Below are 26,221 nucleotides of genomic sequence, written 5' to 3'. Positions count from 1 at the left end.
TATGTTCTTCATTTTAACTATTTTTATTTGAACTTTGAATACCCAAATGCATTATACTAATGCAAAATATGTGTCATTAAAATTGCTTAAAATGATTCAGTATCACTTAACACAAAAAATAGCCAATGCTTAAAATATGATTCTGTAACACTTTTAACACCAAAAAAATAGCCAAAAAATTTTGCTCTAAAAATGGATTGATTTGGCAAGATATTTGATTGTCATTACACACGTTACATGGAAATTGAATTTAATAAATATATTAATAACTTGAATTTAATAAATACAACTAATGATTATTTAACTAATCAATTTATATATAAATATATTTATTTTTGTTCTGGTTTATGTAAAGAAAATAAAACGTTGAGTAGGTCTAAGTGTGACGGTCTTCACCAGGATTGCTCTCTAGGCTAGACAATCTTGAAAATTTTAAATACGTGAAGAGAGGGGTGAGTTAAAATTAGAAGAGTTCTATTGAATTTAAATTACAATGTATTCAGTTGAAGTTAAAAGTTTGAACAAATAATACATGTTTGATCATTTGCCTTAGCACAATAACAAATTGAGTTTCCTGCTTAATTAAAACAATAAAAAATAGCCAACCAATACTGATAAGTCAGCACATTCTTATTTTTAACTTGTGCATTAGGCAAGTGACTGTGGCCAGATTTATCATTACAACAAACAAACAAATGGATGAACATGATATTGCTGAGTTCGAAGTTGCAAGCAATGTTATGTACAAATTTCGAAGTATAAAGATAACAAAGTAATCCTGTTGGACTTCAATCACTTTCATAGTCTTCATCATCTCCGAATGTAAAAACAGAAGCATCTGCAGCCATGGCCTTAAACTCACTTTCTGAGCTGGGCACCTCGAGACTGGACACTGTTCTTCCATCAGCATCCCTTTTTGGCTCAACTGCACTTTGAATTGTTGTAGAGCTCTTATTTCCCAAAGAAACTTGTTCTGTTGCATGTGTTAAATTTGAGATTTGGTTTGAAATTTTGTTTGACTCGGACTCTCTGGTGGCATTTGTAACTGTTTCAACTGCTTCAGAAGGTGCTTTTGTTTGCTTGCTACTTGAAGAAGCAGGATGCTCTGTCTCACCATCTGAAAACACATCGTCTTTATCACGACCCCCTGACTCTTTGTCAGGGTTCGGGGCAGGGGTGCTCACTTCAACTGGGGTGGGGCTAGTGCTGGTGAGACTGTTACTTGGACTCTCATCTGATTTCTTTGTAGTAGTTTCAGGTTTGGTAGTTACAACGTCACCATTATAATCCACTAGCACAACCTCAACCAAGAATCCTGGAGAAGGCAATTTTCTCTGCCAGAAGACCATTCCAACAAAAATATAGCTAATTACAAGATCCAATTATGAATGACAAACAGGGAAACACTATACTGAACAGAAGGCAGACCATGCTCTATTGTTACCAATAATGTCACCAAGTCTTTATGCTAAAAGAGTGTTACAACAAAAAGATTTAATCGTGAGATAGTAGTAGTATCATCAAAGAACCACAACAGTTTACCTTGTCAAAGCCATCGAGATCACTGGTATTCAATATTTTCCTATTTTCTGTCATAGTTGTGTTCAACCAACTAAAAGGGAAAATAGCTAGATATTTTAGTTCAACATAAGGAGGGCAGCATAAGCAATTGATCTTTGATGAAAAAATTAATTAATACCAGTAAAAATCTCCTTGGCGATCATGAAAATGGATTTTGAAGTCCCCAGCCAACTCTGTAAGACCAGGCTCTCCTGGCAAAGCAAAGACCATCACTCCCTTCTTTGGCGCACTAAACCAAAAATCTTCTGGCTGCAAATAAAGAGAGCTCATATCACACAGAAATCCCCACTCTCAGAAAAAAGGAACAAAAGACGTAACTTTGGCACAACAATTCAATCAATATTCTATATGACACCATGTTACTAATTAGACGCACCAAAAGTTCCTTGGTTCGCGGATGCTTTTTGGTTGAGAACAACACACCTACACATTAGGAAAGGGTTAGAGTCAACAGCAAATTAAGCAGTCTTTCACAGACTAAGATCTTACACTTCAACCTTTCAAAGTGATCATTTGTCAGCCTGTCAGTCAATTCTTGACACACAAAGCAGATCATATACTAAATATATATCCAGTTATCACTACAAATAACCAGTAATGCGCACAATTCCTTCACATTGTAGCATGAAAGAACATGAACAAAAGAACAGCGCAAATGGTAGAGATTCTCCCAGCTATTCTATCACTCGGGTCTCTCCCCTAGAAACTCCTGAGTTAAAACGTAGCTATCAAGTTTGGAAGGAGATCTTAACAAGGACATGCCTTCACAGTACACTGAAAGATCTGAGTGCATACCACCATATAGCTAAACCAAATATAAAACAGACCAAGATAGAAATAAGGAAAAATTAATTGTCTAGCGGAAGAGAGGAACCATAAACAATGTAAATATTAGCAAATTAGTCAAGAAACAGAATAAATTTTTCAACACTTGAACTTGAAGTAACAATAACAAGACATTATAAATCTACAAACAGAATGGTCATGGGCTATCAACAGCAGGGGGAAATTTAGTACAAGAATGTAAAGCATACCCCTATGATCTGAAACAGTTATGGAGGGCCTGATCCAGTAAGGGCATCTGTGAAGCCGGAATCCCCTAAGCATGCACCTGCACAGAATATGATGTCAGCACATAAAGACAGGTAAATATTAAAGTCACATCTTGGCTAGTATATACCTCCGGGCAGGTGGGATTTCGCCATTGAAGTAAGTCAAAATCCGTTCAAAATATTTGACATACCTCTGGAAAACAGAAAGTAAAAACATATGACAATAAGAAGCTAGAGGGAAGTAGTAACTCCATAATATCCAATTTTCCAAATAGTTAACACATTGCAAAGCTGAACTTACAATCTGACTAGGCAGAACAAGTCCTTTTCCATCAACACATCTTTTCTGATTATAGTAATCCATAGACTCCTCAGCAGTTGGGAAGAACTGCAGTAATTTAAGTCACCTAATCTTAAAAAAACTGAGAAAAATAACAAGATAGATAGTGAAATATCAAGCACAGTCATCATATTTTCAAGAGAATATTTAGAAACTATTCACCTTTAAGAATAAGAGTAGACTAGAAATCATCAACCCGGTCCTTGCCATTCCAGCCTTACAGTGGACAACCACGACATTCTCGATGTCTTCTTTCAACCATGAGTACGCACTTTGGCAAAATGATATAATTAGTTGAATTGGTGGGCAATTATGATCATCAAATGGGAAGCTAGCTACCTGAATAAGGAATTTGATATTTCAGATACAAGAAGCTGTTCATACAAATTCCATAGAAATACAATGTGGTGTAAAATCGTAGAACTCAAGTTAAAAGAAACATGACACAAGCAGTCTAGGCTGTCTAGCATCATGATCAAAAGTAGGAACAGATGGCAAGAATAATTTTAAATTGAAGAATAGATAATTTGAATAGAATACTATAGATAAATTCGATGGTTAAAACCAAAGCAATATATCCATATTAAAAGAATTTGTTTAGGCATTCATTATAGACAGACTTAAAATTTATAGCGCATAAATGAAATTTCAACCCTTAAACAGTTCTACCACATTTGTCCCCTCCAAGACGAGAATGAAAATTTAGAAATCACCTTCCCCTCAAACAATGATGCATCATACAGCCGCTCAGAACAAAGATTATATACTTTGTATTTCCCCTGCATATAAAAAATAAGTCAAATACAAAACTAGACAAGAAAATGATAAGTCAGGACAAATACTTAATGAGTTTCAAAGTTTAAGGCACTGTAAGAAAAGAAACATCACAAAGTCATGTAAGAAGCCTCCATACAATGAAACCTGTTATCGAACTACAGAATATGGAGGAGAGTAGGGAAGACAGAATATATGAAGCATTTGCTCATCACACAGAAAACATTTAATGATAAGTAAGGAAATGATAATAGCCAAGAAATCTTAAAATTAGTCTGCAGTTCAATATTTCCTTGACCAAATTAAACAAGGGTTCAAAATAAATACAAATGTTTTATAGTATAGACATTCTTAAATGAAATAAAAACAACATTCCATACTTTAGAACATTGATTTGTACAATCAATCAACTACAAAAAAAAAAAAAGACATAAGCATAAGAACTTGTAACTTCAGGTGTCAGAGTATGTGTTACGACCTTATGGTGAGTCTCAAAAAACTTAATCACTTCTTCCATATGATTTCTGTAAAAACCCTGCATTGCATATATAGATAGTCGGACTACAGGTAAGTGTTTAAGATGAAAACAGCAACCAAAACAAACTGCATACAAAATTCAATTACTTCGACATAACCAAAAAACCCAGAGCTCATGTCGCCAGCAGGAAACCCCATTGCAATGATGTTTTCTGTGATATATGTCATATCTAAATCAAAACCTCCTTCCTGAAAAAAGCATATAAAAGTAGAGAATAGTACATATAAGCCAAAAAGTTTGTTGAGAAGAGAACATAGTCATATACTCATACAACTCAGTATAAAACAAAGAAATATGAAAATCAAATTCAATCTACTCGCGAGTCACATTAATAATTATGAAATGAAATTTCTAATAGCTTTTCTCAACTGAAGAGGCTAGAAAGCTAATCATGCAGAGCACTAAATTATATGACGTGATTTAACAGGGAGTAGGAAAATGTCTGCAAACTTCAGGGCTTTATAAACTCAATACCAGCTATGAGGTCTAATCTAGAGAGCCAGAAAACAAAAAATATTGCTTAGTCCAACTTTTTTTCTGCATTAGCTAATAATTGTCGCATCACAAAAGTTATCTGTGAATTGCCTCCAAAGATAAGCTTCACCCACTTGTTAAGGAAAGGGAAGGCAACAAAAAACCAGGGATTAAAGCAATCATCCCAATAGAAGAGACAAAAAATTGTTCAAATGAGTAAGACTTTATAATTGGCAGCATTACAAGAATAACACAAAGTAAATCAGATTGAACAAGAACAACACCTGGTATCTGCGTTTATTCTGAGAAACAACATGTCGTGCCTTAACCTGCACAGCTTTCACCGCATTCTTAGAAGAGTCAACCAGGCCTTTTGTAATACTTCCAAACAAATTAGATTGTACTGCTGTTTCACTGGAACTGTCATCCACCACAGGAGATTTTGGAGACAACCGCAACCCTAAATTACTAGTGATGCGTGCAAAAGTTGATTTCCCAACATTACCATTTGATGCGTCATCTTGGGAACCAGAAAATGGCTGAGGAATTTTCAAGTTTTTGGCCCAAGATGATATGCCAGTGGAAGATAGTCTAGATGGCACTTCTTGAGCAGAATTATCTTGCCCAGAGGCTACAGCAGCAGAAGCTTGTCCATCTGTCTCTTTAACAGGAGTTAAAGTAGATGGATCTTTAATAGGAGGTGAATTAGAGACATCAGCGGGCACTGAATCCATTTGATTAAAAAAGTATCAATGGCAACTTATGTAGAAGTTGGAAGTCTTATCATTAGGTGGCCCTACAGTATCTTTCTGGTTGAGGCTGCAAATACAGACATGATGTTAATTGAACACGGGGACAACAATGCAAATAATATATCTTTTTTATATTTTCCCGATTCATTTAATAGTTCTTAAATACCCAACTAAAAAATAAGTCACAACAATATACTCTGTGGAAGAGAAAAAGTATGCCTATGCACTACTGGTATGTACAATTGAGATCGTAACTAAATTGTCTCTTATTATGTACGAATTACTTATAGTTTCTTTTACGTTAGATTTTGTCGTTCATTGTTAGCAGGCAATCTGTTTTATTATATCTATGATGACTCAAATTTATTTCATTTGCCCAAAGAAAAATGTAGTAAGTCCTTAAAAAGTTAAACCAAGAAAGCCATTACAATTACAACCCCCAAATCAATTCACAAATAGATATTACATCTTCAGCTATTAAAAAGTTTCAGAAATGATTTGAAAATACATAAATAAATAAATTGCAAGATTTAAAGGAATGACAAAAAAATAACAGCAATACCATATGCCATTTCTTCACATATACATAGCCCCATACCTTCCCTTCCCCCGGAAGCAATAACGGAGAAAATCAAATCCATACAGATATGCCATAATAGTTTTCTGGCACTTCACTTCCACATTGAAATAGCCGAAAAAATTACCTCGGAAACAAATAGAAACACTTGCAACACTTGTCAACAATTCAAAAACTATAAGTTTTTATTAGTCTCGTCCCCCTATTAAGCATCTCAGCTAAAAACATTGCAGGATAATTGATTTCAGTTAATTGAACCGCGTGATTCTCAACTTACAATCAAAGCAGAAAACCGAAATCACTTAATCACAAATTTGCACAGATAGGAACTCGAAAATGGAGCGCAATATGCTTAGGAAACGTAAAATCCCATTAACAATGGGGAAAGAAAAGGACAAAACAAGTAATTTCAGATCTGAAGATAGCAGCTTATCTTACCGTTACCGAAAGTGGAATCAAAAGGGAAAGGGGCAAGTGACGGAGCTGGTTAGGGTTTCGAAGACGAAAACGAAGACGAAGAGAACGGAGTGAGTTGAATTTTGTATGGTGACACATACTGATTCAAATGCACGAATGATGATGTGATGTCATAGACTAATGATCGGACGGTTGCCGTGAGCCGAGGGGTTATCCTCTCTTGTTTTGTGTGGCCGATTCTATTTTAATTTATTATTGATGTGTATTGTGCACAATTGCCTTGAATTTGGAGTTGGAGGTGCCAAAACGAATTAAAATTAATTTTTTGACGACTTCAGATACATAAATTAATTTGCTAAATTTGATAACTCTTACAGAAATAAATGAATTAAAATAAGTTGGATGAAGTGGAATGGGTTGATTTAGTTTTTTATTTATTTTTTAACTAATTTATAACTTCACGACTAATTATTTTTTTATCTCCTAAAATTTAATATTTTTTAACTATTAGATCAGATCCCAATTAACTGCTCTAAAACAAAAAAATAAAACTTTAAAAGAAATAAAAAATGTAACACTCTTGTTTCACATCCTCATCTCTTACTTGTTCATTTTCTGCTATGTTTTCTCTTCTCATTCTCTCACTTATGTCTTAGTTTAAGCTGGAGGATAAAAAACAATATCTTCGTTGTATTGTATCTTAGAGAACCTCATAGGTTATCAATTCATTTGAGAAAAAAGAAAAAAAAAATGCTCCTTTTTATTTTATTTTCTGTTTTTCAGCTAATCGTTTCATGCTTTGAATAATGATTCGATTCCCTTCGCAACGAGAATCAAAAGTTGAAGTACTGTGAGCACGAGCATGCAAAGTACAAACAGGCCCAGGTAAGTTTACACCAGAAAGAGGAATATAATCGAATATGGTACAGAAATCGAATGTTGCATCTCTATCTGCTGCTGCATATACATACAACCAGTTTTAATTATTGTGTTTCAGAGATGTAACGGTTAAATTGTGTGGGAATATATCTCTTTGGAATATTGAAGCAAACACAAAATAAATTCGGAGAGAATGAAGAATTTGTAGAGAGCTGTTAAAAGCCTCAATATCCGAAATGCATAATGCATGACTCGTGAGCAGTTGTAGAGCTATTTACAACAATCAGTTTGAACATAGAAATGCTCTGATTAATTTTACATGTGGATATTAAAGGAGACTAACACCAATACAAACTAATTAATAAGTTCAACAAGATGTCAGTCTCTCCCAAAGTCGGAGTTACAACGCCTAAACCACCCCACCCGTACTTCTTTCACACATAATTACTTTTCATGGCAGCTTTCCTTTGGGTCCAAGTACTTGTAGCAGGTGTTCTTCTCAAGGCTTTTACTCCAAATGGGTTGTCTTTACTCTGTTGAATGGAACAACAACATTAGCAGCAAAAAAAATAAAAAAACATAAGTCACAATAGAGATTGATGAGAGGATTTATATAGCAAAAACTAATGAAAGAGGATAACTACCAATCGGCAAGTTCCGGCTTGAGTATCACAGACAGGGTAATCAGGAGGGCAACAGCTGGAGCGATCATCACAGTATGTTGCAGACTCAATGGGGCAGCATCCCCATCCAAAGCAGAAGCTTCCATACTCAAAAATGCAGCAACATGTGGTTCCAGTAGAGCAAGAGTAGTACTCATCACATACAGTTGAAGGACTTGTAGGAGTTGGAGGGGAAGGACTAGGTTTTGGGGGGTTCTGACCCTTCTTGATGGGATAAGATGGCTCCATTGCTATCCCACACTTACCAGTCTCGGTTTTTAACACATTCCTCTCCATCTTAATGTAACCATCCTCACCCCATCCTGAACCCCAAGAGTTCCTTACTAACCAATAATCAGTACCATTCTCTGTTCCATATCCAACTACTGCAACACCATGGTCAAGTTCCGTTCCACAGAGGCCGGTAAAAACACCCTGCGTCAACAGCAAGAATCAAACTTCGAAAAATTATATACATTTGAGACAGCAGTCAGATAATGGTAAATGTTTTTTCTATCCTTCCTTCAAGATTGATGCTTTCCTTATATTCTTCAATTTTTATTTGGTTTATAACTTTTGTAGTAGTAAACTTTCTTGTGAATTAAAACTTCCTATTTGAATATTTCCTTTTACATCATGGAATTGGGTCAATTACAACAAATCTCGGTAGTTCTAAGAATTGGGTGACTTTAGTTGGTGCATAATGCGTTAATGCTATGCACATGTAGTCTTCAGTTCCATAATGTACTGTTCGATTATTTTCATCCCTGATCTTTCAATTGTCATGGCAGTTCATAGTTTAGGTAGACTTAAAGGACTAACTACTTCATTTGCTTGCAGGAAACAATCAAAAACCAAATTGTGAGCCTCTATCCCTGGCCTCAAACCCTGGAAATTACTACTCTTGATGAATCAACGTAAGTTTGTATAAAATGTAAAAATGCTACAGTTCTATGTGCTCACAGTCAAGAAGTCAGTCATTTTTAATGGTCTGTAAGCTTAATAAATATTTATCCTGCACATTTTTTCACAAATATATATATATAAACAAATAATGCTAACTGCTCCTTATCTAAAGAAGTTGCCATAGTTGAGTCAAGTTAAAACAAAAAATGCAGGGACAATTCATTGGCGGAGTCATTCACACCATTGGACCCACCGATTCTAATTACTAATTAACACATTTAAATAGTTAATATTAGACAATCTTATCCTACCAAAACAAATAATTGGAACAATAACTTGTACCTAAAATCTACTTACGGTAATATAACTTACCCTTGCATTATCTACGTTAAAATCATTGCGAACATGGGTAAGACAGATACATTACCGATTGATAAAGTTGAAATGCCCTGCCACCAGCTTCAATGGCAACACTAATTGGTTGGTGTGCAACAGCCTTCTTCATGGATTTCTCATCATTTTCCGGGACATCTTCGTATCCATCAATGGAGACTACCCGAGCATTTCTCTGAAGGATAAAAAAAGAAAAAAAGCTTATAATCAGATTAAGATACGTTCATAATGAAATATATATAATTTTAGTTGTCAATTGGATTTGGTTAAATTCTATGGAATAATCTTTTTTTTATTTATTCATTTAAGGACAAACCAATCCAAACACAAAGTTATCTCAAAGAGAAGAGATCAAACGATGGAATAAACGAGACATACTCTGGTAGGATCACATGTATTATCACGAGCACGATAAGGGTAATCTTCTTCTGTATCAATGCCTCCATTTTTTACAATAAAATCGAAAGCATAGTCCATCAAACCACCGTTGCATCCCATGTTATAACCTTTGTCACAATCCACCAACTCTTGTTCTGATAGAGAGATGAGGTCACCCGTTACAATTTGACTGATCCCTTCCACAGCAGCAACAGTAGAGAATGCCCAGCAACTCCCTTCATGAAAAATAGTCAATTCATCTCAATCAGCAAACATAGCTCAGACAAGAATTACATCTCAAATAGAAGATGATTTATCTAAACAAGGAAAGCTATAACCTTTATTAAACAAAAACAAAACAATACACGTGCTAAAGTTCGTTAAGGGATGGAAAATCAATGAATCAAATGAACAATTCATTAAATGAAAAAAAAAAAAAAAAAAATTGTTTGCAATAACATGCTCCATTCCCATCTCCATGCACAACAAAACCAACACAAATTCTATGAACAAAAACTCACCACATTGGCCTTGATCTTTAACAGGAGTAACTGCACCCTTCTCCCTCCAATCTACCATAGCAGGCAATTCCTCGCCATCTTTATAAACATAACGATCACTCTTCTTGGAGCCAGATAGAAGCCCTTGGGATCTGCGCATTCTGGTACCCAAAAACATGGCACGGTACTCCTCATTGGTGAGATCAGCAAACTTGTTGAGACCCAGTTTGAAGGTTGGGTTCCCTGCCCTGTTGTGCTCGTCAATGAATCGTAGGTTATCCTTGAAAATCTCAAACCTACGTTCTTTCTCCCCCAAGGCATTGTAGGCCTTACCATGTTTCACCAGCCACGCCTGATACATGTTCATGAGGTGATTCTCATTCTGGGACTCAAGCTTTGCATCGTAGTCGATGATGGACATGTCTAGGGCGAACCCAAGAGCCAAAAACGATAGAGAAAGCACGAGTGCAATCGAAAGATGCGATCTTTGAAAGAGACCCATGATTGTTTTCTTGAATTGTTATATGGAACTGAATGAAAAGCTAAGGTGGGGTTGGGTGGGGGAGAATATATATATAAAAAAAAAAAAAAGAGAGACACAGAGAGGGAACGCAAATTAGGATTGGTTTGTGGGAGAGGTTATATATGATAAGAAGAAAGGGAACGCGAAGATGGGATTGGTTCAGAAAACAGAAGCTGCGTTGAAATAGGAGTCGCTGTTCTTTCAATGTCTCTCAAACACCATGCGATGGAAAACGCTACTATGGTTGGCTTGGCTCTAACTTTAGGATTTCATTTAACCTCAATTGATTTTGTTTTGACGAGGAAGCTGTACTTCTTATCTTAATAAGCGTTTGGTACAAGAGAAATTTTTATTTGTCCGGGAATCTCAATTTTTAAAAATATGATTTTTGCATTCAGTTTACGATAATATCTGAAAATTTAAAATTTAGAAAAATTCAATTTCCCGGGAATCCCTCAAAATCCCGCGTACCAAACGCCCCCCGGTATTCTTTTGAATCATTTATATTATTTTTTTTTTAATGAAAAATTATTTTCTCATATTATTGTAGATTTTTTTGTCATGTTATGATAATCGAAATTTGTGATTTTTTTTTTTTAACAAGTTGTGGGACATATTACTTATTGTGTATATAATATGAACCATTATTATTTTATATGACATGAAAAAAGAGAAATCTTTTTTAATTATTTAATTTGTGATTTTTTCATTCATATTTTTTTAATACTGTTAAAAAATTAACTAAATATATTTATTCGATCTTTCTTAAAAGAAAACAATAAAGTGATAAAAAAAATAAGACAAAATATTATAAAATTTTATAACACTTAATAAAAGACTAAAGGAAAAATAGTAATAAAAAAACAAATAGAATAAGAAGAAAAATAGAAGAAAAATACTTAAAAATCTTTAGTAGATGGGGTAGCACAAACTAAAAAAAATAAAAATCAGAATAAGATAAACCAAAAAAAAAAATCAAATAATCTAAATAAAAAAGAATAAAATAGACCAAGAACAATAAAAAAATAAAAAATAAAATATTGGAAACTCGTAACTGTGATTTCTTTTTATTCTATTTTTATTTTATTTTATTTTTTATCTTAATTTTTTCTTCTTGTTTTTTGTCTTCAGTATATATAAATATTTTTTTTGTTTTAATTTTAATTTTAGTCTTTTTCTATTACTGTTGTAATTTTAATATATTTGATTTACTTTTTTTGAATAAACAATAGATATCCTCCACGAGAGAGGCAATACTGTTCGGGACAGATCCAGGATTAAAGTTATAAACTCTTTTCAAATATGGTACTGCGGAGGATCAAACAGGTACTCTCATCTCCATCTACTTAGCTTCCATACGCCAACGCAGGTATCATGATTTGGTTTCTTCTTCTTTTTTTGTTCTTATTCTATTTTCTTTTTTTGATTTTGACACATTTGATTTTTTTTTACTATTTTTTCTTTTAATCTTTTATTAAGTGTTCTATATTTTTATAACATTTGGTCTTACTTTTATTTTATCACTTTATTGTTTTTTTCTAAGAAGGATAAAATAGGTGTACTTAATTAATTTTTCAATAGTGTTAAGAAACGGTGTAGATGAAAATAATCATAGGAGATTAAGTAATTAAAAAAGATACAGGGTGTAAATAATTCAAAACAATAACATAGTGGGTTTTTTAACTTTTCCTTTTTTTAATATATGTTTTGTTTTCCTTCTCTGTTTTATTTTTTTTTTTCTAAATAAATTTTGATCCCGTACAAACGTGAAATTCTCATCTTATTTGGACATTGTAAAATGCAACAAAATAAATTAATTACTAACTCAATGTTTGTTAAAATATCCTGGTCATAAACAAATTTTTTATAGATCAATTGAAAATGACAGTTTGATAATACGCACACGCTGCTTACCTATTTCTTCCTACTCGTGTTGACTATAGCTCCTTTTTAATATTTATCACATTCTTCAGACGCAAAAAGTTGTAATTCCATTTTATTTAAAATTTGTGATTGGTCAACGAGAGAGGATACAATTGCTTGAAAATACTTCATTGATATAACCCGTTTTAGAAATCTTCAAAGAAAATGAAGGTATGCCTCAATCTTGGAAAGATAGCCCCATTTAATTTCATCTAAACTTTTATCTACTTTAAAAAGTGTATAACTTCAAAATTGTTAAAAGATGTGTTTGAACTTTGAAATTATAAAATAAAGACATGCGATCGAGTTTACAAGTAGGGATGGCAATGTGAGCTAACCAATTCCGTTTGTCTCTAGCTCATCACAAAGCATATCAACTTGGCACATTTTTAAAGTGAAATAAAAATTCAACTCATTCAATTTTAGTGTGAGCCGACGGATCAATCCGTTATTGGCTCCGTCACCCTTTGTTTTGTTCCTTTTTTTAGTTTGTTGGGTCATGGCTAACTTATGTTTAGCTGCTCTATTTTTAACACACACACAATGCCTTCTTGGTAAAGAACCATTTTGGTGAGGATTTTTTTTTTATGATTTATATTATTCTCTGACACACCTTTTACGAGAACAGTTAGCTCCTAAGGGATTGCTTGGTGCAGGGATCAAACTCTGCCTCAAGCAGTTTCTTGAAAAAAATTTGGGGGCCAGAGGATAAGCCAAAAAATCTTCGGTTGGGGGATTAGTCTCGTCCTTTCTCCGGTTGCGAAGCTTAGTGCACCCACTGTTACAATGAGGGGCTAGCCCAAACGGGCCGTACCCCGAGGGAATGGTACCCGGAAAAGGTTGAATGGGGATACCTCCTGGCAATGTACCAAAAAAAAAAAAAAAAAAGAATCAAATTGGTCAGTTTCTAGTTAATTAGTGGAGAAATAATAATAATAATAATAATAATAATAATAAATTTTGTAAAATAATAATTAAGTTATTGTTTAATAACATTTCGATACATACGTCATACACATTCATGCCCAAGAACTACAGGATTGAAAACACAGCTTTAAATTGCTTATACTGTATGAATAACAATTTATTATTTTGTAAGTTTTACTAAATTTGTGAATTTATATTTTTAAATGGGTCAGTGCATTAAATCAAAGTAAGTACTGCAGCGGGAACAAAAGTATTTTATAACTTTTTAATACTTGTACTATATACTTTTTTAAATAAAAAAATATTCGTCATTTTAAGACATATTTTTATATTATTTTAAGTGAAACTAACATATTTAGATGTTAAGTTCTTGGGTTTTTTACAATTTTTTCTCTACAACACTCTTTTTTTCTCACTCCTTCTAATTTTATGAAGGAAGAAAAATATAAAAAGCCAATAAATATATATATTATATATTAAAATATAATTATTTTATTTAAAATGATAATGACAAACATTTTTTACTTTTTAAAAATGGATCATCATTATTTAAGAAATAGTGATTGGATATTTATATTTTAAAAAAATGAAATAAGTCTACTCCTTAATAATTTATTGAGATTACCTTAACGTTGTTATAAGCAGATAATGACAGAATTATAAATTTTAAAATTATAGTAAAATATTTAAAAACAACACACACACAAAGTACTGCAGCGGTTTGTACTAAAAAGAATGTACTGCAGCGGTAAAAATGGGTTTTATAATTTTTTACAGTTGTGCTTTATATTTTGTAAAAATGGGTCACCATGTATGCTAGGGATATTCGCAATTTGCGTTGGGTCGGTTTTGAAACAACAATTATATGATCTATTTCTTTCAATTTGATCATCTAATCATTTATTTAGTTTAAAATTTTATTTTAAATACAATCCAATCTAATCTAATTTTATTCGATTTGGATTGAATCGATTTTCAATTTTTGAAAAGCCTAAAATTTCAGTCATACAAATCACTAGATGTATCAAAATAAAGTCGTTTAAAAGTTAGAAACCATTGAAAAATTCAAATCTTTAAACTAAAACAAATTTTAAAACTTATAAAGAGTTAAAATAGATTGATAGACAATAAAAAAATTAAACAAAATAATATACTGTCAATAACATTCAAGATTCCAAGTCATCATCTTTAACAAATAATAAACATATAATACTCATAATCAGTTCGAATTAGATTGATTTTCATCAATCAAATCAAAAACTAATTCAACTCAATTAAAATATATATTTTTTCAATTATTAATTTTCCTATTATTAATTAATTCAATTTTTAATTTTTCGATTCGGTGACCACTTTAAAAAAAAAAATGCTGCTATGTTGAAGTCACAATTATCACCCTTGGAAACATATCTTGGCGGTATTATCGAGTGATGAACACCCAAAATATATGCACCCAAACTTTTACCGAGTCATATGCTAGTTTTGAAATTGGAGCTCTCTACAAATCCACATCTCAACTTCCAATTCGCTAACCAAAATGTTGTTGTCAGTAACGAAATATAAATAAAACGGAGGCTATATCTATCAGTAACCAAATAAAAATTTACTCGGTTCGCATCCACAAATTCTAATAATTATCAGCCAAAGAACTATCTGTATTATCAGTTAAACTATATAACATGTTCAAGCCTTTGGTTCAATAGTCTCCGCCAGTATAATAAAGGCGGCACAATTCGTTCAAATAAGGCAACGAAACAAATCAAATGTTTTTCTTTGATATTGTTTATGAAAAAGAAAATATACAGTTTTTGGCAAATTATAAATTATTGTTGCATCTACATCTACTTATTTTTTTTTTCTTTATGAATTACCGAAGAACTGTCTAACATCTGAAGTGCCCTCCAAGAAAGTGAAAACATAACTACCTTCCTCATCACGTATATCATTTTCCTCCAATACAAATTCAACTCACGTGTCCCTGCATTCATTATAGGATTAATAAAGCATAAAAAACAAGCAGTATAGTTAAGGAATATGAAAAAAAAAAAATATAAATCCATGCTTCCGTTAATCTCTGTTACAGTTGTTTTGAAATGTTAGTAAACCAATATTAATTGAGTTATAAAATCTTATTTTTCATTAGCTAAATTTTCTATAATCTAATTTTACCTCATTAGGAATTTGAGGTTTAGAAAAACAACAGAGCTCAGAATAAAGCAATATATATATTATTGCATATGTCACCATTCTTTGCTGTCCTTGAGAAACCTCACTTGATGACTTTCAAGGGTCTCATCATAGCATTGTCTTCATGATCCAATATCTGCAAAAAAAATGGTATGTACCCATGTCACATCACATTATAAGAATAATTTTTTTCTTAAAAATATAGAGAATAATTTATTTATAAATTTTTTTTACAAATATTTATAAATTACATTATGTACCGAAATGTATTTGCCTTGAATGTGTGTTTCTATACATGTCTCATTTATTTTTATTTTCTAAACTTAAATTTCGAATCATTCTTTATTTTATATTCTTATTCAAATGTCTTTTATTAATAATCTCCTAAAAAAATATGAGCAGGCTTTAGTGTTGTTACATGCATAATAAATCTTAATCAAATTTTATTTATTCTGTAAAACTCCTATTTGTGATGCATGTGCTAATATAATGATAAAATATAAAACAGAAATAAGATTAAATAGAAAACCAAAAGAAACATTTTCATTGTATACGTGAACCAAAAGTTTTTGCTTTAGTAGTTAGAAATGATAAGCACTCACATGGCAATGATACACGTAGCCAGGCTTTGCGGTTGCATCAAATCCATACGATGCATTGGTGTGTATGTAAGAAAACCTCACCACAATCTTCGTCACACACCCGGGTCTTACCTTGAACACATTCTTCCACCCTTTCTCATGATCTGGCACCTCTATTTTATTGCCACGTGCATATTTGTCCACGTGGCACTTGATTGCATCGTTAAGTTTCATCATGCATTCCTTGAATTTATCTGTTTTCACCAGCTCTATCTGATCCAATACCTTGAACAAACCCAAATGAATGTGAAGCGGGTGATTATCATCCGTCAAGTTGATCACATACCACACTTCTGTGGACCCCTCCTTCGGCGTTTCTGTAGTCGGTGCTTCATACGGTTTACCATTTAGATACAAGTGGGTTGGCTCATCAGCGTCGCTCGTGTACTCATACATGGCAATGTATCGTGTTTGCGATACACTGGATAAATCTGCAATAGGGTATCCTATCAACCTTTTAGGGATCCGTGACGTGTCAACTTCTCGATCAGGTAGGATTAAGAATTTCATAACCTTGCTGTTAGCCTCATTGACAGGGTCACCAGATGGGTAAGGATACGCTGCATCGTTAGCTAGAATAGCAACGTTGCTCCTTGACTCAGAGAAGTCAACAATGATGACTGTGATCTCAGATGGCCCCACCAGAGTTTCATTGGTCATGACAGGCTTTTCAATGTAAGCAGAATCTGCTGCCACGTGTACGAATCTTAAGCCATTGGTGAAGAAAAACCTAAAGAATCTAGCATTGCTGGCATTGATTATGCGAAATCTATACCTACGACGTCGTACTGTGAGGCGTGGCCATGCTTTGCCGTTCACAATGATAGCATCACCAAAATACTCGGGCTGCCACTGTGGGTGTATGGAAGGATTGTTTCCAGTGGAATTCATGTAGATCGAACCATCCGTGCGAAAGCTACGATCAAACACGATCAACGGTCGATCGAGTTCATCACCGTGCGGTAGTCCAAGTGGGCCCTCGATCGAAGGGTGGCGAATGATGTAGGCCCCAATCAAGCCAGCAAGAAGATTGACTCTAGTCAAACCCATAGCATGGTCGTGGTACCAAAGATTCCCTGGTTGTTGATTATTTACATAGTGATATGTCTTCTTTGTCCAAGTGGGTCCCTTCTTTTTGTATTTAGCGGTGAACCATGAATTTGGGTTTCCATCACTCTCGGGCTCGTGAATCCCACCGTGGAGATGAACCACTGTGGGGACACCCCTCGTGGTGTTGGTCAATGCAGTGGGGATAGTTGGGTCCCACGGAAGTATGTGCTTTGGAGGGAGGTGATTCTGCCACGTCACATAAGTGTCAACACCATAAACGGCCTCAATGGTTGGACCAGGAACTGTTGCCGTGTGACTCGTTAATCCGTAAGCATAAACAGTTGTTGGGGGTAGGTCCCTGTGGAATTTCTGCAAAATGAAAAGACACGTTTTAGATAAACATGATAGCAAAGAAATGTAAAAAGGGTGCACATCTCATTCAATGTCCACATTTATCAAACTAAATAAAATATTTTAAGGGAGCGTTTGGTGGAGGAGAAATTTTTTTTGGTCCGAAAATTTTAATTTTCAAAAATATGATTTTTACATTCAGATTATGATAATATTCAAAAATTTAAAATTTAAAAAAATTCAATTTCCTGAAAATCTTAAAAAAACTAGAGTACCAAACGCGCTAAGATTTATATTTTTCTGCTGTTCTGCAGAGAATATTCTTAACTATTGCTATATATGAAATGTAATAAATTCAGATGAGTATTGTAGAGTGTTGAGCATCATAATTAAGACAATGAAAATTATGTCGGTTATAGTGGATAATGTGTTGTCGTGGCCAGACTGGATGGCACTTTGAGAAGTTCAGAGAACCAAATTCTTTGCGTAATTATCTAATGATCTAATCGTCAGAGCCTGTGGTCCACGAAAAGTCGAAAAATCAATGTCAATTAAAGAACATAAAAAGCTTTAACTTTTGGGCGAGACAGGGAGTCAGACTATAATACTGGGCAATTCCTGGTTTGAAGAAACAATTATGTTATATACACCAACAAGTTAAGTTTTTTTAATGAGTATTCTAACCGTACATTAAAAAGTGGAATTTTTTTTAATAAAGAGGAACTTTTGGGGGGTATCATAAATGTTTCATATTTTATTCAAAATCTTCCACTTTAATTCCTTAATTTATAAATTATTCTTAAAGTACTCGTTAACTAATTTTATAGTTATTGACATGTTATTTTACAATATTATTCATTTTTTTTATTAAGTATCTTTGTGTCCATCACGCCCAATAACTCGAGAGATTTATGCGCCAATAATTACTATACATGCATCATTTCTATTGAATAAAAAATTGGGACCCTGGAAAAATTGGCCATTAGTGAACATCACGATAAGACTAGTGCATCCTTTACAAACTGGGATTGGGTAGGTGGTAAAACCACTGTCACAGTGTCACATGCATATATATGCAGACAGTTTAAGTAAATTTACTGAATAAAAAAGGGTAAAAATTTATAGCATTTGGTGGGAAAGGCAAGGAGAGAAAGAAGAAATTCAAGAAAGAAAACAAATGGCAATTTTTTTTTTATCAAATTTTGTTGCCGTCGATGAGTGTCATTGGTGGACTTACATCTGGATCGTGATCATTGGACAAGATTACGAGAAACACCAGTATAAAAGAAAAATCATTTATGAAAAAAAAAAAAAAAAGCCATTTAAAACTAGTAAAGTTAGATCTACAATAGCAAAATATATTACACCGAGAATTTCAATTTTCATACTATCTTAAACTCTTCAGCTCATAAAAGTATAAGAATAACTTTTATATCTAACAAAATATATCTATTACGCAAAAAGGGCTTCTAGCTTTAAGCTAATCATCGAGTCAAGGACAAGGAGCAACTCATGTAAGCATGATTCTAAGTTCGGTAAGTAAGGTAAGGGATCATTGTTTGGGAATCAGTATGCTCTGCTGAAATCTGAATTGGGAAAACGTATGTGAAAAAGATATTATATATGTAGATTTCTTATTAGAAAGTGTGAAAAGTTGTAAAAACATCTTTGAATTAATTGCTCACTGAAATGAAATAAACTATTAATTTAACCTTCATGTTTATTTGATTAGAAACAATTTTATAATATCAAAACTCAAGTATTACCAACCATCAGTTGATCCACGTCAAATCACATCAAATAATTATCTAGAAGTATCACAATCATACAGTCCCGAAGAAAAGAAAAAATGACAGTAATCTAGAATTATGCAATTGATACGTTAGCTTGAGGACTATTTTAAATTTAATCTAAAAAAAATTCCACTTAAAAATTTTAAAAAGCAATTATGGAAACCAGCAAAGAAAGAATTCGGCATGGCACAGTTCAGAGTTCAGACAAAGGATACAAAATGAACAAAAATATTCACATTCATTAAAACAAGAAGGTTAATTTGAAGAAAAAAAGAGAGAGGCACATACCCATTTCTTCTTGAACATGCCAATATTGAGAGACTTAGATTTGGGGACGCCATTCAAAACCTGGTAGCCTAGGATTCTGGGCATATCAGGAAGTTCATCCACAAACATCTCCAACTTGGATGCATCGACCAGATAATTATCTGAAAACGATGAGGAGGTAACAGCACCTAAAAGAGCTAAAAGAGTGAGTAGTTTAAGGAGGAGTAACTTTATCTCCATGGCTAGCTTCTGTTCTCTGTTCACGGACGTTCACGCAGAGAAATAGACAAATATATATAGAGCTGACAACAAGGGAGAGGGAAAAGGGGTACTTGTAGGACCAAGATTGGTCGATATTGGACTATTGTCTAATGGTGTAGATTCTGCGTTGTGTGTGCAACTATTTAATATTTGGGGCCACGGGTGGGAAATTTCTTCAACACTAGGAAAGTACAACTATTTAATATTTGTAGGAAACTACTAAACTCGGTATTCCTTTCTAGTTTCTATGAATACATATTTTCTCCCACAAATACATATTTTTTTATAATTTCCTTTAAATCTCCAAAAAAAAAAAAATAAGGATGTACCTACATCAGTTATAACAAAGGTTTTCTCCCACAAATAAACTCCATGACAAAAAAAACAAAACAAAAACAAACAAACAAAATCGCCTTTTTTGTTTCCGGGGAAAGAATAATGAGGGGAAGTAAAAAATAAACAGAAAGTAGATGGGAAGGTCATTGTAAGAGATGTTCCTTTATCAGACTTTGATAATGAATGTTCTTTTCCCACTTAGCTTACATATATTCTTTTGCTACTAGCCCTATTTTTTTAGCTTTTTTATTTTAAAAAAAAAACTCTTTCATCAAGTGTTCTCATATATCAAATATATTTTTTGTTTAATTTTTTTTATATGAATTTGAGACACTCCTTATCAATTTTATTTAAGGAAAAATTCACCAATGCTCCTGTGGTTTACTTTAAAATCACTTATGTCTCTGTGATTTTTTTTATCACATATGTTCCTGTGATTTTTTATTTTTACAAAGCACAGGTGCATATGTGATAAAAAAAATCACAAGGACATAGATGATTATGAAATAAATCATAGGGACATTGGTGAATTTTTCTCTTTTATTAATTAATTATTGATTTGTTTTTTTGTTTTTCTTATTTGTTTTTTATAAATAGTTGATAATCTCCTTAGATACATTGCGAGATTTTGGCAATTAAAAACATCTGATTAAAATGTTCACTATTATTGTATCTTTTTAAGGTATATATATGTAATAACTTATACTGAAAGTTATGATTAATTTATAGCGTCATTTGGTATTTTGGTATAATGGAAAATGAAAAAGGTTCTAGTTATTATAATTTTTTTTTACTACGTGTTACTATCAAATCTTAATCGTTAATTTCCGTCAATTTAAAGGTTATAATTTATTGGGTCATATTTATTAATTAATTATTAATTCTAATAAATTATAACCGTTAGATTGATGAAAATCAACAATTAAGATTTGGTAGTAACAAGTGGCTTTTTTATCTTTTTGCCCTTTATTAATTATTTAATAACTATTTTGCCCCTTATTGCAAACTATCTACCAATTTGTCCCTCTTTAATCGATTAAATCAAAAATTTAATCAATTAAATGGTCAAATGAAGATTTAATCGATTAAATCTTCAACTTAATCGATTAAATCTTCCTCTTTATCAGAAGAACAACCTTATGTATGGGAGATTGAGTCGATTAAATAGGGAGATTTAATCGACTGAATCTTCAAGTCAACGATTTTTGCCTATTTTGATCATTTAATCGATTAAATTTTTGATTAAATCGATTAAAGAGGGATAGATTGTAGATAGTTCTGAATAAGGGGCAAAATGGTTATTAAATAATTAATGAGAGGCAAAAGGATGAAAAAAGCCAGTAACAAGTAGTAAGAAAAAAAAGATAATAACTATGTAAAATTATTGGGTAATTTATTAAAGTGAATAACATCTATCATTTTAAAGGATATAAGCTTATATCATTTTAGATCCTAACCGTTAATTTTCGTCCATCAACGGTTATAATTTATTGGATCAAAATTATTAATTAATTAATAATAAATTTGGCCCATTAAATTTGACCCAATAGATTATAACAATTGATGGACAGAAATCAACGGTTAGAATCTAAAATGATATAAATTTATATCTTTTAAAATGATAGATATTTTTCGGCTTTTTGACCCTTTTGCCCCTCATTAATTAATTAATAACCAATTTGCCCCTGATCAAGAACTATCCACCAACCTGCCCCCGTTTAGTCGACTACCTTGCTGTTTTAGTCGAGCAAATGGTCAATCTTCAGAAAGTGGACTACCGCAAATTTAGTCGACTAAAAAATCATCTTAATCGACTACATTTTTGGGATATTTAGTCGACTAAGTATCGATATTTAGTCGACTAAATATCGACGGATTTGTTTTTTAAAAACCCCCCATTCGGCAGAGGGGGAGTAGGATGACCTAATCGACTAAGGATTCGGCCCAAACCCCAAATCCGCAGGAGCAGCTGAAGAACGGTTCAAACCCTTCCTTTAGGCGTGTGGATTGCCCCCAAATTTGGTCCAAATCGTGAAATCTGAAGGATAGGTAAGGTTTCTTAACTTGCATTGTGTTTTAGGTTTAGGAATTTTTTGTATTTGTTTGTTGTCCGAATTTGTGAATTGTGTGAATTTACTAAGGTTTATTTTTTTGCATTGTGTGAATTTTTTGTAGGTTTGTTGTAGGTTTTGTAACCGTAATCTACTAAGGTTTATTTTTTTGCATTGTGTGAATTTTTTTGTTTGAAAAGTTTGTATGGGGCAAAAGTTTGCTTTTGGTTTACAGCGCTTATGTTGCAAGTTTTCATTACCATCATGACATGTTTCATATAGTTAAATGCTGACATGTTTCATTGTAGGTACCCTAAACAAATGACGAGCCGCAGAAGACCAAGCGATGAGGGCAATGAGTCACTTGAGAGACGCACCAAGCATAGGCAAGAGCGGCCTTCTTCGTCAAGGCGACAAGACGAAGAGCCTGATACTGTTGACCTCCCGTATGGGTATCTGTTTGAGGACGACCCTGCCGTCCACGCTTCATTCGTACGTGACCATTTGAACCGGCCGTTATGTGCTCCAAAATCTTTGGATACAGCCTTTTTTGATAAGGAGGGATTTGAAATTGTGGGGGTGTTGGAGGCGGCACATCTGAGGGTGTTGGCCGAGACCCTATGTCCGTATTCAGAGCTTATGGTGCGGGCCTTCTACCATAACCTCAGCTACGTACAGGGCAATCAAGGCGGCACATCTGAGGGTGTTGGCCGAGACCCTATGTCTTGTATGCATGGGTGCAGATGAAGATTGACCACAATCTAATTCAACATATATCTCAATAAAATTTTGAAATTTTCGGTCAACAATTGCATCTATGACACATTCGACATCTTCATCATCACATATATCGTTACCAATGTAGTAAATAGCATCCTTACCAACTGTTGTCTCTACCCTGGCAATCATCCGTTGAACGCATTGGCTGCCTTGCAAACCCAATTTTTGCTGAATTCTCTCCTTTAACTCATTGTATGTAGTGCCCCGTTTGATTATCAACATTTTCGTTTTTCTTCAAATTGAACACCATTGGGGCCTTCATAATGCTTTCCATCATAGTAGATCATTGTCACATACATGTTTGGACTTGTGCTCATCTTCCTCACGAAATTGGGACTTGGGTTCTGAAATTGGGGGTTTGGGTTCGGATTTTGGGGTTTGGAATTGGGCAATGACAATGATTTCACAATATTAGGTCTGTAGAGATTGTGGGATGAAATACAATCGGATTGAGAGGATTACACATGAACAAAGGGAGCTATTTAGGTTTACACAACAACAACAATCGAAATGAGACCGAAAACATGGAAAATATAGGGTTTCAGTCGACATTTAGTCGACTAAATATCGATACTTAGTCGACTAAATATCCCAAAAATGTAGTCGATTAAGATGATTTTTTAGTCGACTAAATTTGCGGTAGTCCACTTTTTGAAGATTGACCATTTGCTCGACTAAAACAGCAAGGTAGTCGACTAAACGGGGGCAGGTTGGTGGATAGTTCTTGATCAGGGGCAAATTGGTTATTAATTAATTAATGAGGGGCAAAAGGGTCAAAAAGCCGATATTTTTCCTTTATTAAATTCGTTTTCCACAAATAGCATATTAGTTCTGGAGAGGGGGAAAGAAATCGTCACGTGACTCGGTTCCTAATATTTCCTAACGTTCATTTAGTTTCTCGGTTAGCATGCCATTAGGGTGTGTTTGATACAGGAGAAAATTTTTGGTGACCGGGAATCATGATTAATGGGAATTCAGTAGAAATTGAGTTTACTTAGAATCTTACGAAAGATGTGTTTGGTTCGCCAAAATATTACCGGGAATACTGGGTAAAAATTATTGATTCCATATTTGGTTTAGAACGAAATATGACTTGGAATATGAGGTTATTTTACAAAAATAACCCCAAACTATTTTTACTTTTGTAATTGATAGATTGGGTCTAGATTTTTATGTGTATTGGGGTATTTTTGTCTCAAAATTTATTGTTGTGCTTTCCCTTTACTTGGTATTCTGATTGGTATTCCGAATTACCATATTATTTTTGGTAATCTGAATAGTGACTTTTCTTTATAAATCAAATTACCGGTAATCCTTGGATATTCGGGAATCGTAATTTATTCCTTCTACCAAACGTGGTAATTACATTTACCAAAGAAGGATTACCGGTAATCTCTCCAAAAACTTGAACCAAACACCCCTTAGAGTAAACAGAATAATTCATGCCACACTTTAAGTTTCTTAATTGACATTTACACTTTTCACATTAATTTTTGTGGTACACATTGCCCATATTCGCAAAGTGGTCGAAACTTCTGGATTAGTTGAAACTACAGTGCAACCACCGATTGAGCGGGCAAACTTGGTGGGTTGATATTGATACAGGTGGCTGAGAAGTGAAGTTGATTACTGGTTGGGTAGACCGAGATTGTCGAAGGAATTGATTCTCTCGTGTTTTGATTATGTAAAATTTTTGTATCTATTTTTTTTATTAATGATAATTAGATTACACTTATTTAATGAATATGAAAAAAATATAAACATAAAAATTTCACATAATCAAATTACATCAAATTTTAACATGAAAGAATCCGTTATCGTTTTACAGACTTGCAATTTGAGAAAAATGACATGACCTATTTAAATTGATTATATGAAAACTTAATCCAACGTATACATTTATTTATGAATTGATATGCATATTATTGATAAACATAAAAGAAAAATTAAAATAACTTGTCTTATTTAACTATTTTTAGGTTATTTTATCATTTAATGATTTTAAATTTCTTTAATTATTTTCTTTTTCTTTTTCTTTTTCTTTTTAACTTGCCATCTTACCCTTATTTATCTACTTATCTAAAATTTTGATTTTCTGTTCTCAACTATGAAACTCGTTTTAATTATATTTTTAATCCAAAAGGGACTAGTCTGCTACTGAAGACAAGAAAAAAGAAAAAAGAAAAAACACTATAGCTCTAATAAAGATTAGCCAACTAACAGAGAACACAATTATGAGATTAGGTATAGTGCTAAATGACTAAAGTTATAAAGAAAATAAAAAAGAAAAAAGAAAAACTTGACCCATTGTTAAGTGTTATAACGTGTTTGGAAAGGCGTTTACAATTTGATTAAATCGGGTGGTTTAAAATTTATGTCAACATATTTGGCAAACTACAATTTTGATGTCCAACCAATGTTGCTTTTGCAGTGAAAAGAAAAAGAAGAAGAAGAGGAATATTATTGACAAAAATGATTTCAAAATTTAATATTATGTTATTATTTATATATCAATATTAATAATTATATATCTAAGTGCATATATATTCATAGGGATAAGATCTTTGACACAAATTTACATTAATTATTGACCGTTGATTTTTGTCAATTTATGGTTATAATTTATTGAGAATTACTAATTAATTAATAATTTTAACTTAATAAATTATAACTATCAAATTAATAAAAAATCAACGATTAAGATTTAATGTCAAATTTAAAAGTTTGATATCAATGTTAAAAGATCCTATCCCATATTCATAATTTAATATTATATTATTATTTTGACAATATTTATATGTCATTATTAATAATTATACATCTATAGAGTAGTGCACTGTAACAACCCGTTTGTGATCGGTAATCATCAATTATGATATTAAGCATAGTTATAATCACAATAGTTCAT

The 26,221-nt window shown here is 33.0% G+C and overlaps 3 protein-coding genes across 5 annotated transcripts; all 3 read right to left on the bottom strand.

Annotated features, from left to right (window-relative positions):
* Window positions 1-558: 558 nt before the first annotated feature.
* On the bottom strand, window positions 559-6,655 carry LOC133311794 (phosphatidylinositol 3,4,5-trisphosphate 3-phosphatase and protein-tyrosine-phosphatase PTEN2A). Its single transcript, XM_061512896.1, has 13 exons — window positions 6,527-6,655; window positions 5,044-5,578; window positions 4,372-4,473; window positions 4,226-4,282; window positions 3,687-3,752; window positions 3,136-3,312; window positions 2,935-3,021; window positions 2,762-2,826; window positions 2,616-2,692; window positions 1,958-2,004; window positions 1,700-1,830; window positions 1,543-1,612; window positions 559-1,334 (listed from the first exon to the last, which is right to left on the bottom strand). Exons 2-13 carry the CDS (start codon window positions 5,491-5,493, stop codon window positions 789-791), a joined length of 1,875 nt encoding a protein of 624 aa, XP_061368880.1. The 5' UTR covers window positions 5,494-5,578; window positions 6,527-6,655; the 3' UTR covers window positions 559-788.
* A 957-nt stretch (window positions 6,656-7,612) lies between these two features.
* On the bottom strand, window positions 7,613-10,928 carry LOC133311811 (cysteine proteinase mucunain-like). Its single transcript, XM_061512917.1, has 5 exons — window positions 10,245-10,928; window positions 9,724-9,959; window positions 9,380-9,520; window positions 8,029-8,481; window positions 7,613-7,917 (listed from the first exon to the last, which is right to left on the bottom strand). Exons 1-5 carry the CDS (start codon window positions 10,723-10,725, stop codon window positions 7,819-7,821), a joined length of 1,410 nt encoding a protein of 469 aa, XP_061368901.1. The 5' UTR covers window positions 10,726-10,928; the 3' UTR covers window positions 7,613-7,818.
* A 4,302-nt stretch (window positions 10,929-15,230) lies between these two features.
* Window positions 15,231-20,161, bottom strand: LOC133311810 (multicopper oxidase LPR2-like). Of its 3 annotated transcripts, none has more exons than XR_009751592.1 (4): window positions 19,907-20,161; window positions 16,386-17,843; window positions 15,766-15,919; window positions 15,231-15,574 (listed from the first exon to the last, which is right to left on the bottom strand). XR_009751592.1 is itself a non-coding variant. In XM_061512916.1 (4 exons), the coding sequence occupies exons 1-3, from the start codon at window positions 20,123-20,125 to the stop codon at window positions 15,866-15,868; spliced, it is 1,731 nt and encodes a 576-aa protein (XP_061368900.1). In that variant the 5' UTR covers window positions 20,126-20,161; the 3' UTR covers window positions 15,231-15,574; window positions 15,841-15,865. The 3 variants fall into 3 exon arrangements, 2 of the variants coding, with proteins under 2 accessions (XP_061368900.1, XP_061368899.1); XM_061512916.1 differs by having other exon boundaries at window positions 15,841-15,919; XM_061512915.1 differs by having other exon boundaries at window positions 15,231-15,919.
* Between the last annotated feature and the right edge of the window lie 6,060 nt (window positions 20,162-26,221).

The sequence above is a fragment of the Gastrolobium bilobum genome, unplaced genomic scaffold, assembly GCF_033153095.1.
Source record: "Gastrolobium bilobum isolate Gb01-03AN ecotype WA unplaced genomic scaffold, APGP_CSIRO_Gbil_v1 utg14709, whole genome shotgun sequence".
Classification (NCBI taxonomy): Eukaryota; Viridiplantae; Streptophyta; class Magnoliopsida; order Fabales; family Fabaceae; genus Gastrolobium; species Gastrolobium bilobum.
The sequence above is the reverse complement of the archived record's forward strand: the minus strand, read 5'-3'. Positions and strand labels throughout refer to the sequence as shown.